This window comes from Lontra canadensis, unplaced genomic scaffold (genome assembly GCF_010015895.1).
Source record: "Lontra canadensis isolate GAN:19392208 unplaced genomic scaffold, GSC_riverotter_1.0 scaffold1, whole genome shotgun sequence".
In the NCBI taxonomy this organism is placed as follows: domain Eukaryota; kingdom Metazoa; phylum Chordata; class Mammalia; order Carnivora; family Mustelidae; genus Lontra; species Lontra canadensis.
The window spans coordinates 105,800,422-105,821,488 of NW_022630995.1; the positions used below are offsets into that span (position 1 = coordinate 105,800,422).

General features: G+C 40.6%; 2 protein-coding genes across 5 annotated transcripts in view; both read left to right on the forward strand.

The window, feature by feature from the left end:
* Window positions 1-11,318: 11,318 nt before the first annotated feature.
* On the forward strand, window positions 11,319-13,580 carry LOC116869645 (histone H2A.Z). The gene is made up of 5 exons (XM_032860930.1): window positions 11,319-11,492; window positions 11,930-12,007; window positions 12,292-12,405; window positions 12,753-12,882; window positions 13,144-13,580. The coding sequence occupies exons 1-5, from the start codon at window positions 11,490-11,492 to the stop codon at window positions 13,203-13,205; spliced, it is 387 nt and encodes a 128-aa protein (XP_032716821.1). The 5' UTR covers window positions 11,319-11,489; the 3' UTR covers window positions 13,206-13,580.
* Window positions 13,581-14,918: 1,338 nt separating this feature from the next.
* The window catches only part of DNAJB14 (DnaJ heat shock protein family (Hsp40) member B14), a 52,773-nt gene continuing 46,624 nt past the window's right edge, over window positions 14,919-21,067 (forward strand). Inside the window, exon 1 of one of the 4 annotated variants that reach the window (XM_032860997.1) lies at window positions 14,919-15,359. In XM_032860997.1, coding sequence (XP_032716888.1) covers window positions 15,227-15,359 — 133 coding nt within the window. In that variant the 5' untranslated portion in view covers window positions 14,919-15,226. The remainder of the gene's footprint in view (window positions 15,360-21,067) is intronic. The other 3 variants (XM_032860952.1, XM_032860944.1, XM_032860963.1) reach the window with 3 other exon arrangements.

Genomic DNA, 21,067 nt, shown 5'->3' on the forward strand with positions numbered 1-21,067 from the left:
CTGTTGTCCTTCTTTGATTTCCAATGGCCTAAACACTTGAATAGATATGAAGTGAATTACACAACCCCATCTATAAAGTATTCTTTTAAAAGAATATTCCACATAAACTTAGAAATAGTGTGACTCTCAGTCTTCAGTAGAATATACTATAAAGATGATAGTTTTACCACAGACTGATGACTTTTGAAGAATTAATGTGAAGGTTGCAAATGGAATTTTAATTTTAATTCTATTATTTCTTCTGTGTTTATTGGCTTGAATTCTTCTCTTTAGAAGAATTTTGTCCCCGGGGGCACCTAGGTAGCTCAGTTGGTTAAGCATCCGCCTTGGCTCAGGTCATGATCCTGGAGTCCCAACTAGAGTCCTTCAGCAGGATTCCTGCTCAGCGGGGAGTCTGCTTCTCCCTCTGCCCCTCATCTTGCTTGTGCTGTCTCTCACTGATGCTCTCTCCCAAATAAATAAATAAAATCCTTAAAAAAAAAAAAGAATTTTGTCTTCATCAACTAGCTCAGTATAAACTGAAATGTAATTCATAAAATAGCAACAAGATAAATATTCTCTTCCTCACCTTTAATTATTAAATTAGAGTAACGAGTTTCCTTCCTTTCTCTTTCACCTTCTCCTCTCTCTGTCCTCTCTTCTCCCTCTTTTTATTCCTCTTTAATTTGAACTCATTTCTTTTTCTAAATTTAATGTGTTTCACTTAAATTTATGGTCATTATTCTTTTGATGTTTGAATTACCCCATTTTGGCCAATGGGAGATTTTTCTAACTTTTTCTAGTGTTCTTTTTGCAGGGATCTATACCCTTTGATGGTGTCCTTACTTTCTGGGAGAATATAATGTCATAAGCTTATCATGTACATTTCCTGCCCTTATGGAGTCTGCCATTTCTCCAAAGATTTCTTTAAGTGGAAAATGGTATTTAGAAACCAGGATTTTGTCACTAGGGGTATTGACTGCTACTGGCTTGTCATTGCTTCTCGGGCTTCTTCTTGAACAGAGCCAACTCTTGGTTTCCACTCAAATCATGATCTCAGGATCCTGGATTGAGCCCCTCATCAGGGTCCACACTCAGCCTGGAGTTGGCTTGTCCCTCTCCCCCTGCTCCTCCACCCTCTTTCTGTCTCCCTCATAAATAAAGAAAATCTTAAAAAAAAAAAAAAAAAGAATATGGCATCAACTTAATATCCAGTTAGGTTTATTTAATTCAGTTTGTTTCAATATTTACAGTTTGCTTATTAGAGTTCTTTTTATTATATAAAGATATTTATAACCCCCCCAAAGTAAAAATTGTGAAACAAGTTTGCTTTTCCATCCCTGTCTTTTCTTCCCTTCCTCTCACTATAATAATTTTTATTAATTTTTGGTCTATTCATCCACTATTGTTTCTTTTTTGCACATATGAGCACATATGCAGACTTTTACACAAAACATAACATTCTAGATACCGTATTCTGCACTTTATTTCTTTCCTTTAATGATATATTTGGAAGATTACTGTATTTCAGTGTACAGAGGTTTTCCTCATTCTTTTTTTTTTTTAAAGATTTTGTTTATTTATTTGACAGAGATCACAAGTAGGCAGAGAGGCAGGCAGAGAGAGAGGAAGGGAAGCAGGCTCCCTGCTGAGCAGAGAGCCCGATGCGGGGCTCAATCCCAGGACCCTGGGATCACGACCTGAGCCGAAGGCAGAGGCTTTAATCCACTGAGCCACCCAGGCGCCCCATTCCTCATTCTTTTTTACAGTTCTATCTTACTTCATTATGCCAATGTATCAGTTTATTGATATGTTCCACGTTAATGATAATTTGGGTTATTTCCAGTCTTTTGCTATTATAAACACTGCCACAATAAGTAACCTGCGCATAAATTTTTTGTGTTTTTCAATGCACAGTGTTTTTTTAAAAGTAGGAGATAATGGAAACAAGAATTCTTTAGTAGAATTGCCACAACTCTTTCTATTATACAGTTTTAGCAAATGAGAGGAGCATTCTAGTAACAATGGACCACACAGTATAGATCTCTCAAAACAGAGCTACCCTACGAGCCAGTGTTTGCACTACTGGGTATTTACCCCAAAGATACAAATGTAGTGATCCAAAGGGGCATGTGCACCCAATGTTTATAGCAGCAATGTCCACAATAGCTAAACTGTGGAAAGAGCCTAGATGTCCATCAACAGATGAACAGATAAAGAAGATGTGAGGTGTGTGTGTGTGTGTGTATATATATATATACACACACACATACATACACATACATACAATGGAATATTATGCAGCCATCAAAACCCCACAAAATCTTGTCATTTGCAACAACATGGATGGGACTAGAGGGTGTTATGCTAAGCAAAGTAAGTCAATCAGAGAAAGAATTATCATATGATCTCACTGATATGAGGAATTTGAGAAACAAGACAGAAGATCATAGGGGAAGGGAGGGAAAAAAGAAACAAGTGGAACCAGAGAGAGAGACAAACCATAAGAGACTCTAAATCTCAGGAAACAAACTGTGCTTTACTGAAGTGGAGGGGCGTGGGAGGGATAGGGTGGCTGGGTGGTGGACACTGGGGTGGGTATGTGCTATGGTGAGTACTATGAATTGTGTAAGACTGACGACTCACACACCTGTACCCCTGAAACAAATAATACATTATATGTTAATAAAAATTAAAAATAAAATAAAAGTTAAAAAAACACATTTGTTTACAATTGATTGTTTTGTGACTGTAAACTAGGTGTATTAGGTAAAGAAGGCTAACTGCTCTGATAAATAAACAACAAAATTGTGGTAACAATACAATAAAATTGTTGATTTGGTGTTTCTAGTTGGCAAGTAGTCTTTTGTATGATCAATCTTGAGAATCTAAAATCCTCTCTTTGGAGTCTCCTGCTTTGTGTACAACCCTCAAATGCAGAAAAGGAGAGTGGAGAAGGCACACTCACTATTTAAAAGGCTTGCTATAGAAATGACACATTCCATTTCCACACCTGGACAAGAATCGATCACATGGCCACCCCTCCTGGCAAGGAAGCAGGAGTTCTAGAGGAATGTTCAGGAAGAAGAAATGGGTTTGGTGCGCAATGAGCCAGTCTCTGCCATTCTGGGCTCTGATTACCTACTTCACATTCTTCAGTGTATTTACTCAAATTTCTATATACAAATCTAAAACCCATATAAAGATCATGTCAGTGAAAAGGTGCTGTGTCCTTTCAAGACAGCCTTTTGAAGTGTGTGCAGCAAATGGAACAAGGGAGCTTATGACAGGTGCAATCTTACAAATGTCTATATTTTTACATGACCTATCATTCAAGGTAAAATTTCAGTACCTAGAAGTGACATGGAGACATTTGGCCACCTCCAAAATATGTAGTCTGATTAAAAATGTGTTGCTTTGTAGAAGTGGTTTTAAGTCATGTCCCCCAGTCTTTGGGGTCAATCAAATTACCACAGGAAACCAACCAAGAGTAGAGCCTCCATATTTCAGATCCTGTTCATCTGAAATTTTCGATGTCATTGGAAATTGAATTATAGCTTGACTTATCCATATAGAATGTTCATAAACCAACTTAATAGAGAACACAAGATACAGAAATTTTCAAATACATATTTTAAAAGTTCTTGAGCTTTGGTATATTTACAAATAATTAATGTTATTATAGAATTTTTTAAATTTATTTATTTATTTGACAGAGGTAGAGAGAGAGACTAAGAGAGAGAACACAAGCAGGGCAAGTGGGAGAGGGAGAAGCAGGCTCCCCACTGAGCAGGGAGCCCAATGGGAGGCTTGATTACAGGACCCTGTGATCATGACCTGAGCCAAAGGCAGACGCTTAAGGACTAAGCCAACCAGGCATCCCTAGAAATTTTTTTTTAAGATTTTATTTATTTATTTGACAGACAGAGATCACAAGCAGGCAGATAGGCAGGCAGAGAGAGAGAGGAGGAAGCAGGCTCCCCGCTGAGCAGAAAGCCCGATGCAGGACTCGATCCCAGGACCCTGAGATCATGACTGGAGCCGAAGGCAGAGGCTTAACCCACTGAGCCACACAGTTGCCCTAGAAATTTTTTTTAAAGCAAATCTGGTATTTTTCCTAGGTAATACGTTTAGCAGCTACTTGGAGTGTTATATATATTCATATGTGAAAGTATTATAAATTTCTTATATATTTATATTTATCTATTTAAGTATTTATCTTCAAGATACCACATTTATCTTCAAGTGCTCTGTAATTCATAACATTTATTAATTAGAACAAACCCTTTCTGAAGATTAGAAGTTCTACTATATTATAAAATCAGTGATGTGACACAAGTACTTCTACATTATAATAATATATAATAACACTGATTTGCCAGACTTTTCACTCTCCTTACATATTTTGTAAAATTCCTGAATTGTCAGCTTCTTTTGCAGAAAAGGTGACTTGTTTCATTTTTGAGACTTAAGATGAGTACACTGTTTTAATTTTAAAACAGGAAATAAAAATCTAAACAAAGAGCCAGCATGTAAATTTCCATATCCTGTGGTGAAATATGATAAATGACCTGGACGGCTCTTGCCTAGAGTTGTTGGATTAATCTATTAATGGAGGAAGAGATTGTCTCAGACCGTTTCCTGCTGAGATTCTGAGTAGTAGAGAAGGCTTATTGAAGAAATAAATGACTATATCATGAAACATCAGGACACTAGAAGACAATGAAAACAGAATTCATCCAGAAAGAATAACACTGATGTCTTAAACACTGTTGTTTAGTTAGAGAGTTTACATATTTTGTTTAAGACAGATAAAGTAACAGGTACATATGGTCAAAGGCACTAATTAAATTCTCTCCTGAGAGGTTTTTCATTCAGAAATATCCTTAAAGCAATTAAAATAGCTAACAAGATGATTCTCAGATAGTTAGCTGTATTAGTTAGCTTTCCCTGGATTGTTCAGTGCTAATAAACAGTTTTAAACTGCTCTCACCCCTCAACTGCCCCAACAACAAAAGAAAGATGGGAAAATCTAAGGGTCTGGAAAAGACTTTAGATGTTTCTCTTGAACCATTTACATCCAATTGAGAGGACTGTGGGGTCACACTTAACTCTACAAAGTTTTAACAGTGGATGTGATTGCCACCCCTTTCCTACGGTTTTTCCCAAGGTATTGAGTTTGTGGAGGAGTATGGAGTATAAATTTCTTGGCCTTAGACTTATTTTTTTTGTAGTGTTTCATTTTCCTCTTCAGGATGAAGATAGCATTTGGATTCCCTCTCATACTAAGATAACTACGTGGAATTTCAAACTTATAAGAAGTTAGCCAATGGGCTTGTCTTAGTTATCTGTGCCTTGTAACATTGGGCATAAGAAATTTAAGTAACAGCCAAGAGTTTAGATAAAACCAGATTGAGTCTCAGAATCTCTGGCAACATCATTATATTTGGTAAACAGAATAGTAAGGATCCAAAACTGATTAATGTTCATTTTCCACACTTGTCGAAATGTTTTGAACAACATCTTGTTAGATATTGTACCTATGGGGAATTTTCTAGTTTAGTATGGAATCATTATGCCCAGTGAGACACCACACACACTTCGCTTCTTTAGGTCTTTTCCTTTGGCTGTTCTTTAGCTCTCAATTGTATTCACAGTTTTCCTTGGTGCTGTCATCTGAGGTGTTCAATTAACTAAACAAGGAGGCCATTACACTGATGTAGCTCTAATGTCACAGCAGCCTAAAAATCTAAGCCTGTAAATGCCTCTAGGTTATGAAATAGAAAGTCAGACAACCAATGACAAATAGTCAACTAAGCTTTAAGCTATAGCCAATCAATCAATCAATCTGCTTCCACACCTTCCTATGTAAGTCTTTTTCCCCAGCTCCTGTCAGTGGAGGGCCCCTAACTATTTCTGGTTTGGTGTTGCCCAATTCCAATACATTTTTGTTCTTATAAACCATTACACCTTTTAATATGCCTCAGTTTATCTTTTAATGGTTCTGATATCACTATCGAAATTTTTTGTTAGGTATACTCTGTGCAATATATCTTTAAAAAATTTTCTTTTCACAAGCTCCTACCCTTATTTCCAACACACCTACTTGAAAATTCTACTTGATTTCCTCTAATGTCAACTTAAATATTTCATAACTCTCCTAAATTAGTTCTTCCTCTCTCTGTCCATTCACATCTACCCTCTTGGTTTCCCCATTTCTTTATTTAATTTTATTTTTTAAATTTTTTATTTTATGTAGGCTCCACACCCAATGGCAGAACTCAAATCCACTCAAACCCCCCAAGAGTTGCAGGCTCCAGTGACTGAGCCAGCCAGACACCCCACCCCATTTCTTTAGATGCTACTTTAGATCCCAGACCACCAATCTAAAAATCTAGGTATCTTCTTTGAAGCCCTTTCATTTATTTATGTCCACCTCCCATGCCTTCCTAAATGTCATACCCAGTCAGTTACTAAATCTTATTGATTCTTCTTTCAAGATGTTTTACATCCTTCTCTTGGCTACAGTGTTAGACTGGTTTTAGGCTTTATATCTAGGTGACATATATCATCTTTGCCAGGTTTCTAACAGAAATTTTCCCTTTTATGATTTGCCTTATACCTTATGCTAGATTAGTATCTTGAAATCAATGAACACTGTATCTTCCCTTCTCAGAAATATTAATTGGTTTCTCAGTTCTTCAGGGTAAAGTCTGCTATCTTTCTCCAAGATTTAGCTGTTGACTTACTGTAATGGTTAAGATCAGGTTGAACTGCAAGTGACAGACAATCCAAAATAAAAGTGATTCGAACAAAACAGATGTAAAAGTTCAGAGAGAACCAGGGCTGGTTTGATACTCCATACTACCACTTGCTTTTTCTATCTCATTATTCCTTCGTGTGTTACTTATATTCCGAAGTTCATTTCATGGTCCAAAATGGCTTTCCAACTCTATCTTCATTCCAGTCTGCAAGAAGAAGAAAAGGGCTTGTCTTTTTTAGGGAAATTTCCAGGATGGTGTGCCTACTGCTGCTCACACCCTTTGGTGAAAACTTATTTTTCTGGCTGAATATACTTATATTCTGATGAGCAAGTGCCCCACTAAAAATTGAAAGTGCTATTCCTCAAGAAGTTGGGAGAATAGATATAGGGATATGACCAGGAATCTCTTCCGCACCTAACCTTCTAGCTGCTGCTTCTTTACACCAGTCTGCCAGTCTAGTTAAATTCTCCCTGGGTCCATTTAAACATAAACGCTTCAGAATACTCCAGTTCACACTTGTCTCTGTCCTTTAGAGAAAATGTTGATTTGGCAGCCAATCAGGAACTTATTTTGTAACAGGCTTATTAATGGGGTCTTAATGATTAGAGCATTGTTTAAATTTTCCTCCTTGTCTAATCCTTTCAGCTAGATCAAGGAAGAAATTAAGCTCCACATAGCCTATCTCCCAACTGTGATTGCTTGGCATGTTGCCTGGCATGCAGTACAACTTAATGACTGTATTCTAGTTTACCCAACAGGCTGGGAGCACCAATCTGGCATTTATCACACCTATTTCTTTATTAGGGAGGGATTATGCATCAAGCGTTTTGATGCACAGTATTTATAATTTAGCTGGTGGGATAAGTTATAAACTATTAATATAGGTGGAATCTTATTTAGGAAAATGGGATCAAAACATAGACTCTCTCCCTCTACTCAGTAAATCTTAAAGACCAATAATAGGTAATGAAAACACATGAGAAAAAAAAAAGACCCTCAATTTTTTACTTTGAAAAAGCAGGTTTCCAAACATTCTGAGGACTGTTAGGTATAGAAAAAACAAATTTAGTACTGTATTAAAAGATATATTGGGCCCCCATGGCCTTTGAATTGTTTTTCCTGAAATGGCCATGGACTGGGGTAGAGTAGCTTCAGCTGATCTTCTTTGTAACCTACACTTTGAATTTCTGAATTAAGTGTATGAAATCTGTGGTCATGGGAAGTATATAACTGGGCAATTGGGACTTTAAAACTATAGCCTTGGTTTCATCAACACTGTAAACACATAGGTTTCTCTTAATGTAATCATCTTTATATGATGAATTCAGGGAGGACTATAGCCTTTGTCCCACAAATGTTAATACATTATTCCATATGTTCTTTTTTAAGATTTATTAGTGAGAGAGAGCATGCTCAAGCAGGGAGAGCGGCAGCAGGAGACAGAGAGATAGAATCCACAAGCAGACTCCCCAGCTGAGGGCAGAGCCTAATGCAGGGGCAGATCCCAGGATCCAGAGATGAAGACCTGGGCTGAAACCAAAGTTGGCTGCTCATCCAACTGAGCCACTTAGGTGCCCCCCTCCCCCATATTCTTTATACTTCATGAAATCCTTTCACAGTTCTATGAGGTTGGTTTTTCTGATGCTATGAATCCCTATATGAAGAAACTGTGGCTTAGAGTTTAAGTTACTTCAGGCTGTATAACAAGTGAGTGCTACCCAGACTCATTCCATTTTTCTTGTTTTTGTTTTTCTTTAATTCTAGGTCAGTATGTTGTATTATATCACATGGGAACTCAGAGTCCTTGAAGGCACATTCTTTCCTGGATGTACTAGGTAGTGAGAACTAGGATTCTAATGTGGATTACCTAAAAAGAAGAATTCTGCCATTATCTATCTAGGCTGATACCTTTTTTTTTTTTTTAAGATTTTATTTATTTATTTGACAGGCCGAGATCACAAGTAGGCAGAGAGGCAGGCAGAGAGAGAGGAAGGGATAAGCAGAGAGCCCGATGCGGGGCTCAATCCCAGGACCCCGGGATCATGACCTGAGCTGAAGGCAGAGGCTTAACCCACTGAGCCACCCAGGTGCCCTAGGCTGATACCTTTTGAAATAACTTGTTTGTATTTGCTTAAAAATAGGTGTTTAAAGCAAAATGTTATTCAGAAATTTGAAATTCCCAAATGTGACAGTCTCAAATTCTCACCATAAAAAGTAAAAGACAACAGTAGTTAACATACAGGCTAGTGTTTGAAAGGAGGTAATAACTGGTCATAGAAACTTTGGCTGAGTTAGGATAAGGCCATTAAGGAGAGAATCAATAATAGTGAGGTCATCTACTTCATATGTAGACTTTTATGGCAAAAGAGGACTTAAATAGCCATTGGATATGGCACTGAACAAAATAATTATATAGCTTTGGCTATATACATTATATACATGTAGTAGTATACACACAAGTACAGGAGAGATGATCCAAGAATATTAACATATTTGTAGCATGCATTTTCCAGAGAAGCAAAAAGAGTAGGTAATCACAAAACTGCTGGGAAAATGAAGAAACTGATGTTGTCCTGCTATCAGAAGGAAGAGGAAAACCACGGAAGGTATTAAACCAATTTAGGATTTTAGTTTGGAGGATGGATGCCTTGGTTGTGTATACTTAGGCAGTTTTTAGGCTTGCTACTTTCAAGTCAATGGAAGACAATGTACTGGACAGGAAAAAATATTTAGGAATCAAAAATACTTTATTTCACCCCTCCCCAGCATCCAGGGTAGAAGATAATCGTAGTTATGATTGAGTGCTTATTGTGTGACAAACATATGCTAGAGGGTACATTGAATGCCCTCTCCTTTACTCTTTCAACAACCATGTGAAAATAGGTGATACTAAACCCTTTTCTTAGAACTAGAAGTTCCAACAAGTTAGTAAGTATGATAACAGTGAGAAAGAAGAGCAGAATCTATTTCTACCTGTTCCTGAGCTCATTCTGTTAAACTCTATTCAGTGAGGCAACAGTGAATTCCTTTAGTTGGACCTCGTAACAAAGAGAACATAGTCTCTAAACTGGAAAAGGTATTAATGTTGGCTTGTGAGTTGTTTATCAGAAAGGCCCAGTGGAGCCTAGGTTAACTATTACATCAGGCCCCACAGCTTTTACTGTCATTGTATCAGTTCGGTGGGGGAACTGATTGATTCTTCTATTGATGACATCATGAACAATTCCTCAGTTCCGGGGGGTGGGGGGAGCGATAATAAACCTTAGTATTAAAATTATTGGGGATCTCTTCTCTAGAATGTATCTTCCAGAAATGGAGAATTCCTCTAATTTGATAAAATCTTTCAAACTGAAACTTTAATGTACTTAATACATATTTCAAAATTACTTCATGTCGGAAACACTGTTAAAGTGTAATAACTATAATTATGAAAGATTTACATCACCACAAACATCTGGAGATGCACACAGGTGTTATTAATCTATTAGTTGGAAGGCTATGTAGCTGGCATTATAACAGTACTCTGTGTACAGGACTATTTTTTAAGCCCACCATTTGCAATTGATTACATGGACCATCTGTAACTGTCTGTGAATCATGTTAGGAGTTACCCCACTGACATTTATCGAACATTTGTCATGTAGCAAAATGTCTTGTATAGAAAAGTTGACACATAATGGCTTTCAGGTTTCACTAAATCAACTTTAGATACCAGGCTGTAAGTACAACCCATTGATATGTAGTCTCCAGAAAAATACGGTTTATTATTCGATTAGGGAATACAACCTCACCCGGAGCCCTCCACGCGTAGAGCAAAAGGTCTTTTGTGACCAGAGAGGTGACTTTGCTCCACCGTTTGTTCCCGTGGACCTCTCTAGTGGCGTCAAAAGTGGCGAGGAAAGAAAATGTGGGAGATACAGCTAAAGATGACGTGGGAGCAGCGGGTCGCGATCATTCGGCGGCTGGGGATTTGCCTACGGGGAAGACGCGAAATCTCTGTTAAGCCTGTGGTTCACCGAGGAGTGAACCATTCTCACTCGACGCGAACGCGCCACCTGTCAGACCAGAGGAGACTCTGGGGATGGAGAGGGCGGCGGGGAAGAAGGTGCCCCGGGTCCCAGCAAAAAAAAAAAAAAAAAATGCTGTGGGCCAGCGAGCGGGTCTCGGCCTTCGAAGCACTCTGGTCGGAGTGATAGAGCGGTGGGGTTAGGGGAAGGAGGGCGAGCTAGATCCGAGGCCACAACACGCAGCCCCCGGATCAGACTGGGAGACCGCGGGCGCCACAGCGTGCCCCTCCCCTAGCCAGCCTCTCAGCTCCTCCTCCCAAACACGTGACCACAGCCGGCGGGTCTCCTCGCTCCCGCAGCGTAGCTCGCTCTGTTTCTTCCCTCCCGCCGCCGTGCCCTTCTTCTCCTCAGTTCCCATCCCTCCGCCCTCCCCCCACCTCCTTCCCCAAGCCCCAATAGCGGCTGGAGCTGCGGAGTGCCCGCCCCCCTGCCCTATTCTTCGCTTGTTCATTGGCTGAGGCCTCAAGGACGCGTCCCGAGGGCGGGTGGCAGCCATTGGTGGGATGAGCAATCCGAGTTCCCGGATGAGGGAACATTCAGCAGTATAAAGGGAGCGGGGAAGGCGGGAGACAGCGCAGTTTGAATCGCGGTGCGACGAAGGAGTAGGCGGTGGGATCTCGCTGGCTGGCTGACTAGTCCTTTCTCTGCCTTGCTTGTTTGAGCTTCAGCAGAATTCGAAATGGTAAACTTCGCGGAGGCGCTCGAAGACTTCGCGGGTTTTTGCCGATGGGAGAAAAACCCGTTACACACGGGAGATGGGGGTGAAGTGGCGACGGTTGGGAACGCGCGGAGACAGGATTTGGAAGAGCGGGGGGAGGTGTTTTGTCGGCGGCGAGCGGAGCAGCCTCCGATCTCGCGGCGGGCGGCGACGGTTGGGTGGCGCGCGCAGCGCCGCTGGGGGCCGGCGGGCGGACGGAGGCGCGCGGCCGCGGCGGGCGCGCTGCGGGGGGCGGGCGGGCGGGCGGGGTCGCCCTTGCGGCGCGCGGCTGGCCGGAGACCCCGGCTGGGCACGGGGCCGCGCTCGCGCCTGGGCCGAGCCGCGGTGGGGGAGGGGCGCGCCTCTCTGGTAATCCTATATTCCCCATTCCTCCTTCGCTCGCGGGCGTGTGCGCGCCGCAGGCTGGCGGTAAGGCTGGGAAGGACTCCGGAAAGGCCAAGACAAAGGCGGTTTCCCGCTCACAGAGAGCCGGCTTGCAGGTCAGTGGTGGTTCGTGCAGTCTGGGAATTGTGGCGTTTTTCTTTCCACCGCTTTTCGTGTTTATAATCGCTCTAGATGGGCGTTTCGTCCTTGCGTGGGTGATGCGGTGTCGCGACTTGGTTTGCCGATACGATAAATATCGGAGGGGGGGGCGATCACGTGTGTCGATGCTGGGGCGCCTTGCTGCACCAGCGTATATGCCCCTTGGTTTGGCGCGCGTGTAATATTACCATCTTTGACTCTAACATCTTTGTGCATTTATGTTTGTGTGCTTAAAATTAAGTTCCCGGTGGGCCGTATTCATCGACACCTGAAATCTAGGACGACCAGTCATGGACGTGTGGGCGCGACTGCCGCTGTGTACAGCGCAGCCATCCTGGAGTATCTCACCGCAGAGGTAAATGGGTGTACGCCTATAATCTGGAAAAGGTTTTGGGGGGGTTGGGGGAGGCGGCGAGAGGGAAGGAGGAAAGTGATGCAAGAAAAACTCCCAGGCCCTAAACGCGGCTAGAAGCTTCTGAGAACGCTAGAGGGGGCTGGTGTTCATTAAGGAATCCTATTGAGCTTGGTTGAGTTTGCTGCTCTTGGAAATAAAATTGCGTGCCCCCTTTTGCATGTGTTGCCATTCAGGTAGTAGGGGAAGACATCATTTGGTAGATTTACCTTCATGAAGATTTGATTCTACTCCCTGGGCTTCCGCTTTAAGGAAAGTTGGAAGGAGATTGATTAGAATCTGCCTTGTAGGTACTTGAATTGGCAGGAAATGCATCAAAAGACTTGAAGGTAAAGCGTATTACCCCTCGTCACTTGCAACTTGCTATTCGTGGAGATGAAGAATTGGACTCTCTCATCAAGGCTACAATTGCTGGTGGTGGTATGTAAATACTAAAATTTTATTCCTTCGTAGAAAAAATTTCGTAGCTCGTTATTTTTTTGTACAGAACAAGACCTGTTTTCACGGATCTTAAGTGTAGTTGCATTATGAAGTTTGATTTGTGTATGTAACTTAGTATTTACATACTTGAGCTTTGCATTTAAAGACCTTTTCCAAGTTGAACATTAAACTTAGTTTTATGTTTTATGTGATGTTTATTATATATATTAAAAAGTAGTATTAATCCCTGTTCTCTCCTAGGTGTCATTCCACACATCCACAAGTCTCTGATTGGGAAGAAAGGACAACAGAAGACTGTTTAAAGGATGCCTGGATTCCTTATTATCTCAGGACTCTAAATACTCTTAACAGCTGTCCAGTGTTGGTGATTCCAGTGGACTGTATCTCTGTGAAAAACACAATTTTGCCTTTTTGTAATTCTATTTGAGCAAGTTGGAAGTTTAATTAGCTTTCCAACCAACCAAATTTCTGCATTCGAGTCTTAACCATATTTAAGTGTTACTGTGGCTTCAAAGAAGCTATTGATTCTGAAGTAGTGGGTTTTGATTGAGTTGACTGTTTTTAAAAAACTGTTTGGATTTTAATTGTGATGCAGAAGTTATAGTAACAAACATTTGGTTTTGTACAGACATTATTTCCACTCCAGTGGATAAGCTCAATAAAGGTCATATCCCAAACTCTTTGTGTTTTAAATTTGCTTGATTGTAATGGGAATTCCTTTCTTTGGAGTAGGGATCTTATACAGCAGTTAACATAAGCCTATTTATTCTCTTGAAATTGAACTTGGTACAACCAAGTCAGCAGACCCAATGTAACTTTTTTTAATGTTATGTAATGAGCTATTAAAAATTTTAAAACGTTGGCAGGAGCTGCAATGGGGCAAGTTGCTGTTTCTTAGGCTAAGCTTGGCCATTTCAGTTTGTTGGCAGTGTCTGCTCTGTGTGATAGCATCACACTGGTAGGCTACTGCTGTGGTGGATTTGGGGAGGAAGAGGGCATTATAGCTACCTCCACAGAGGGAACTGTAAGTTTAGACTTTGGAGATAATAGTTTTTCGTGTGCTACAGTGTTTTGAAGTCTACTTGAACTAAATTTTTCAGTTAACATCTTGGGGGGGGGGGGGCTTCATGCTCTTCCCATTTTCCAGAAGAGTGTCAGTATATTTGCAAGTCCTGAGTTACATATTTGCATGCTGACAATAGCTTGATTGAACATGGTGAAAAAATGAGTATTTTTTGGTTGGGCTGAGTGGATCATTTTGACACTTGCTTTGTGAAGTTCCTGTCCTAATCTGTTAAATTTGGATGACATTATCAAGCAATAAGTGTTCCTTTTCGCCCCACCAAGGAGACCCAACATGACAAAGATCACGAGGAAATGCCATGAAAATGGGGGAAAGGAAAAATCCAACAAGTCATTTTCTGTGATGGTAATACATTAAGAAAAGGTGGTGCCTTCTTGTTTTGGTCATAAAGGATTTGGATTAGGGCTTTTCACCGGAATAATTTGCAAACTGCAAATAAAGTGTTCATATCTTGTGGATGTACCGAGAAGCAATTTAATGGAATATGAGTCAGGACAATGGTGTGTAGCGGAAATAAAACAATACCGTAGTTAGGGTATAAAACGATACTGTGGTTAGGGTCAAACGGCGCTCTAATGAGCTTCTGAACACCTGTGCCGGAAGCACTTCCTTGGGACTGACTGACAGCGCGGTACTCACCTGACCGAAACCTCCCAAGGCTGAGGGGGCCTAGAGGCGGCCCTTTGATCCCTGGGATTTTTCCCGTAAACGAGCGTCCCCAGCCCCCATCCGTTGCTCCGGCCGCCCGGAAGGCGGGCTCCGGCCTGCGCTGACCGCGCTGGGAGGTCAGGGGGCACGGCGCTGCGAAGGCTGGAGGCCCTGTCCCCACCTCGACGGAATCCCCCGGCGGGCAGCCGGGCTGGTATCGCCCGCCTACTCCCCCCCCCCCCCCCCCGTCTCCGGCGTTGGTTGGCTCCGAGCGTGTCGGCGCCGCGCCCTGACAGCGAAGTCGGCTCCGACTCCCAGGCCCGGGGAGCTCGGTCCAGGGGCCCGGAGGGATGAGGCTCGCGCCGTAGGGGCCCGCGGGGGGCGGGGAGGCCGCCGTGAGGAGGCGGAGCTGTGAGCCCGCCAGTCCGCCCGGGCCGCCGCCGCCGCCACGGTGCCCTGCTCTCCTCCCCTCTCGCCACCGCACGCCCCCACCCCGGGTCGGCTGGCCTCCGTCGCGGCCGGGCGTCGGTTTCCCCAACCCCACCCCCTCCGTAGCAGCGCTACCGGAGGAAACGGAAGAAAGCGCGAGCCATGGAGGGGAACCGGGATGAGGCGGAGAAATGTGTGGAGATCGCCCGGGAGGCCCTCAACGCCGGCAACCGTGAGAAGGCCCAGCGCTTCCTGCAAAAGGCGGAGAAGCTCTATCCACTGCCCTCGGCCCGCGGTGAGGCCCTCAGTGTCCCTTCCCTACCTGCCGGGTCCCCAGACCGCCGCGTAGCCCGCCCCCGCCCCCACCATCGCCCCTCCGGGAACCGACGGTAACCCCGGCCTGCCAGGGCCCGGGGAGGAACATCCCGACACACCCCCGCCCCGGCCCCAACTGCCCCGGGCTGGGCCTGGGGTGGGCTGCCCGAGATTCCCTCTGCACTAGCTTGCCTTCCAGATGCCGGCTCTCAGCTGACAGACGAGTGTTGCCGGTGCTCGGGTCCGTTTTGTAAAGGTCTAGCTGTCATTCTGCCAGGAGATTCCTCTGACCCCGTCTTACCTGAGCGGGGCTTTATAAATGGCTGTTCGGTTGTGTGGCCCCCTCCCACCGCATCTTAATCCTCAAATAAGGCCTAGGCCCCTAAGGAAGTGAGAGGAATGGGGAACTCTGGTGGCTCATGTACAGGTCTCCGTTCCACCACCTCTGGGCTAGAACCCTATTCCCAGAGCGAACATTTCGAATACCTGAAATGACATTGCTTTTCCCTGGTAGAGCTTTTTTGTTTGTTTTGGTTTTTGGTTGTTTTTTTTTAGAAGAGAGGAGCACAAATTTGGCAAGAATGATAGTCAGCAATGATTTCCTAAATAGTATCTGACTGATACTATTTGATAACACCATAATTATTGATAAATCAGGCAAATCACTAAGGAATACCATACTGGACTGACTTATTCGCCCTGTTCAGGTCCTGCTCTGTAGGCTTTAAAGTAATAACAATAGCCAACATTTACTGAGCACTTTAAGTGCTGGGCCTCGTGCCTAGTGTTTTGTATAAAATATTTCATTTACTCCTCAGAACAGTCCTCTGTTTAACCAGGTTTACCCATGTGTAAACATTTTTTGATGAATGAATGAATAAATGAATGAGTGAGTGAATGAATAAAAATATTTTACCGAAGATCGCAGAGTAATTAGTACCAAAGTCAGAGTAGTACTTGAGCTTTCCAGCTCCAAAGAGCCTTTAACCATCATGCTCTATTGTCTTGCCAATAGAATACTGTTTCACTGGAGGTTCAAGGTATTTCTAGGTTAAGAAAATTAATGATAAGTTAATAACGTGAGGCTGTTTTATTGTTTTCTCAATTTTTTTATATTGTTGAACCCCTTGTATTCTTTGCTTTCTCTATCATTTTTATTACACTGCTGTTGAATACTGTACCAGAGAGGACAGGAAAAGGAAGTGAAAGGAAAGAAAGGAGTTAATACTTTTTAAAAATGTGGCACAAATATGTAACAAAATTTACTAAATCATTTTTAAGCATTTGTTTCAATAGTATTAACCATTTTTATACTGTTGTGTAATAGATCTCTGGAATTTTTCATCTTCTAGAGCTGAAATTCTATACCAACAAAACAACTCCCCGTTTTCCCTGCCTGCCAGCCTTGGCAACACTGTTCTTTATTTTTGAAATTCTACTACTTTAAATATGTTCTGTATGTGAAATCATACAGTGTTTGTCTTTTTTGACTGGTTTATTTCACTTAGCATAATGTCCACTAAGTACATGTTGTAGCATGTGATATGATTTTCTTTTTTAAGGCTATATAATATTTCATTTTACACGCACTCACACCCCCCCCCAACATTTTCATTCATCTGCCAGTAGACATTAAGGTTGTTTTTATATTGTGGCTATTGTGAACAATGCTGCTGTGAACGTGGGTGTGCAAGTATCACATTGCAAGTTTCTTCTCCTTTCAGTTCTTTGAGATACATACCCAGAAATGGGATTGCTGGATCATATTTGCAGTTCTATTTTTAAATATTTGAGGAACTACTGTACTGTTTTCCATACCAGTTGCACCATTTTACATTCCCACCAACAGTGTGCACAAGAGTTAGTTTTTTCACATCCTCACCAAAAGTTTTTTAGATGTTTAACGGACTGAGCCACCCAGGCACCCTTTCCCATTTTTAATTGGATTATTTGTTTTGTGGTTAAGTTGTAGGAGTCCTTTATATATTTTAAATATAAAGCCCTTATCAGATACATGATTTGCACATTTTTTCACCCATTCTGTAGGAAGTCTTTCATTCTGCTGGTTGTGTCCTTGATGTACAGAAGTTGTTAAGCTTCATGTAGTTTCATTTGTCTGTTTTTACTTTTAAGCCTGTGCTTTTGGTGTTATATTCGAGAAACCATTGTGTAGAGTTTAAATTTGCATACTATATGAATACATGATTTCATTTTAACCATTATTTAGTATTAGAGGGACAGTTTTAACAGATGGAATACTTTGGCTTTTGAATCCTATCTTCTCACTTTCTAGCTGTAACCTTAATCTTGGGCATAACCTCTGTAGCCTTTGGTTCTTTCATCTGCAAAATGGGGCAGTAATGTAACGATATCATGGGGCTATTTTAAGAGTGAAAGGACTTAATACATGGAATGCGTTTAACAGTAAGCACTCAATTTTGGGGGTATCATTGCTATTTAACAAATGTGAGGCTCTGAGAAGCTTTAAACTTGTGGCTTGTTATTTTTATATAAACAATTTGTTGTTTTTGTTGTTTGCTTAATGATTCATTGAGAAATTTTCTTTCAGTGTTTTTTTTTCTTTTTTCTTTTCTTTTTTTTTTCTTTTAAAGATTTTATTTATTTATTTAATAGGCAGAGATCACAAGTAGGCAGAGAGGCAGGCAGACAGAGAGAGGTGGAAGCAGGCTTCCCTAAGAGCAGAGAGCCCGATGCGGGGCTCGATCCTAGGACCCCGGGATCATGACCTGAGCCAAAGGCAGAGGCTTTAACCCACTGAGCCATCCAGGCGCCCCTCAGTGTTTTTTTTTCTTAACTAAGCTCTATGCCCAACATAGCTTGAACTCACAACCCTGAGATCAAGAGTCCTGTGCTCTATGGACTGAACCAGCCAGGCATCCCTGTCATATAAACAATTTGAATCAGTCTGCTAAAGGGTACTGTAAGATATCAAAGCACAATACAGTTGTTGCTCTTAAAGACATGAACATAGAAAAAAATTTAAGAAAAATAACAGTGAAAATTAATAGTATAATGTCTTGCAAAGGCAGTTCTGTGATTACCAAGTAAAGTGATAGGGTACAGTTGTGGTGTGGTCAGAAAATCTTAGTTCAGATGCAGACTTTGCCTCTAACAGTTTTATAACCAAGGACAAGTTACTTAACATCTCTAAGTCATTTTTTGTGTGAGTTATAAGGGGTGAAATGTTATGTGTGAAATGAAGATTTTATCACAGGGCTGAGGTGAGCATTAGCTGAAATAAAGTTATGCTCAAATGCTTAGCAAAGTGTGTTTTACACAGAATGTTCTCAGAAGATGTTTAATGGAATAATTTAAGGATTTAGGGGAGGGAAAGATCTAGAACATTTGTTTAAGTCCTGAGAAAATATTTAGTGTAGAAAGAAATTGAAGCTATTGGTTAAAATGAAATTTTAAAATTTTATCCCTAAATTTCTCCTATTCTCCTATCTGAAACTCCCCTATTCTTCTAGATTACTACCAAATTCTTATAACTCAGGGTTTTGACTGAAGGTTCCTCTGGACGTATTTTCCTACTAAGATAGGCAAAAGGAGACATTGCTTATTGACTTTCATTATTCTTAAACGGTGAATGGGAAAATGTGAGAGTAAATTCTAACCAAACTCCAGAATTTTTATCCTCTTTACATTTTATTTTTGCCAGGTGAGCAGTTGGATTGATAAAACACTTTAAAAAGTTGGCAAGAGTTTTCCTTGAGGAAAAGCTTGGTCTTAAAATGGATCTAGGACATTATTGCTTTCTATGTTTTTTGTTGAGGATATTATTTTATGGATCATTTATTTCAGTGGACTTCTAAGAGAACTGAATTTTACAAATATTCAAATATTTTCATACTAGGAGTTTGGTTTATGTTCAAAAGGATTGATATGTATGACTAGCTACTATATATTCTGGAAAAATAATGTCAGCAAGCAGAAAAGTAAACTACGTTTTAGTTTCTTAAACTGTATATTTATTGAATTATTGATATGTTTTGGACTTTCACAGAGGGATACAATCTCACTGTTTTAATGCTTTGCATTGCTATTTACTTAGTATTAACTTTACTGTTTCATACTAATTGGGGCCAATTAGTATAGATATTTTCATTGTTGGGTTTTTGTTTTTGTTTTTTTTTTGAAGAAAAGCATTTTGATTGTTTTCAAGAATTTCTTAGTAACTTGAACTAAATTGTGGTCTACAACTTCAAAAAAGGCCATCCTGTGTCTTCTTTAATGAATGGATAACTCATGTGTAATTTGCAGCATCCGTCTGCACAATAGCACTTAAAATAGTCCTCTATTTTTTTCCCTCATATGGGAGATATATGTATAGAATTTTCCTTTTTTTTACTACATTATTTTAAAATTTAAACCTAATAAAAAATTCAGAGTTCTATCCCTCTTTTGCCTCACTTCAAATAGTAAATTAAAGCTTTTCAAACTGTCATTACACATCTGGAGTATTAGCTAACCTAGTCCTTTTAAGGCAATTCCATTTACTTTCTATTTCTGGCTTAATTAAAATTTAGTGATGAGTACAAATTATACATTCAAAACAATTACTTCGATAACATTGAGTTAAGTGTTATAAAATGATCTCCAAATTTCAGCTAATAGCCTGTTTCAGACATTATAGTTAAAGAAAGAATACTGAATTTGGTTTTGAACCTTAATTTAAATAGTTGTGTGACCTTGCATATGTAACTATTTTTTGGAGCTTCAATTTTCTCATCTCTAAAATGGGGATGCCTTTATTCAACACACATTTACTGAATCCACACTTCTCTGTGGTTAGGGAGTCAGTGAACAGTAAGACAAAGTTCTTGTCCTTCTAGAGCTTACATTCTACAGAAATGAAGTATGACGTATCTGCTAGACATAATAATGACTTAATTCCTGTGATTCTCCTTTCCTTTCTTGAAACTTAGTTATCTCATCTGTAATTTTTGCAGGACTATTATAAGGGTATTGTATTAAGTGCTGTAAGAATGTCATGCATTATTACTAAGCCAAAAGTATTTGGGTACTGCCTTTGGGTCAACAGGATAACATCTATTTTCTGTCATTTTTAGTTACCTGTTTGAGCACAAAATAATTGCTTTAAGTTAGGATTGCTCTCCATTTAGATTCAACTACTCATTCCATGCTTAGTTAACATGTGATTCTCCCTCTTTTGCTGCATTCATTCCTCGTGCATATAGCCGTACTTCCCCTAGATTAAAAAGTCATGCCATCACAAACCATTTTAATCTTAATTATCCTTTTTACTCCCCTGGTATCTGACAGTATTTGCTTTGGCATATATAAGCCTGTATTTTCTGGAATGACACCTGTTTATATAACTTTATTCCCTTCAATAAAGATGATTTGCTAAATAATTAAATGAAAATCTTATAGCTATGTGGCTTAACATGCTAATATACTCACAAATGAAGCTTTTCAGTAATCAGGTAAGTATGCAAATGTATATGTAAAAATTGTCACAAAATTTGGAAAGAGTATAAGTGTTCATCAGTGAGAATTGTTAAATAAATTACATTGCATTCAGATACTATGCACCTATTAAAAATAATAATGTGCCTCAATAATTTTCCATCCACTGATTCCCTCACCCTGCTCATTGGCCATAAATCCCCAGCTGTCTTTGCTGAATTTGAAGTTAAGCCT

Excerpts from the sequence above, each read along its gene's own strand:
- LOC116869645 (XM_032860930.1), top strand. Across the intron at positions 12,008-12,291 it reads CACAGAGAGCCGGCTTGCAG|TTCCCGGTGGGCCGTATTCA; the intron begins GTCAGTGGTGGT and ends CTTAAAATTAAG. Across the intron at positions 12,883-13,143 it reads GGCTACAATTGCTGGTGGTG|GTGTCATTCCACACATCCAC; the intron begins GTATGTAAATAC and ends GTTCTCTCCTAG.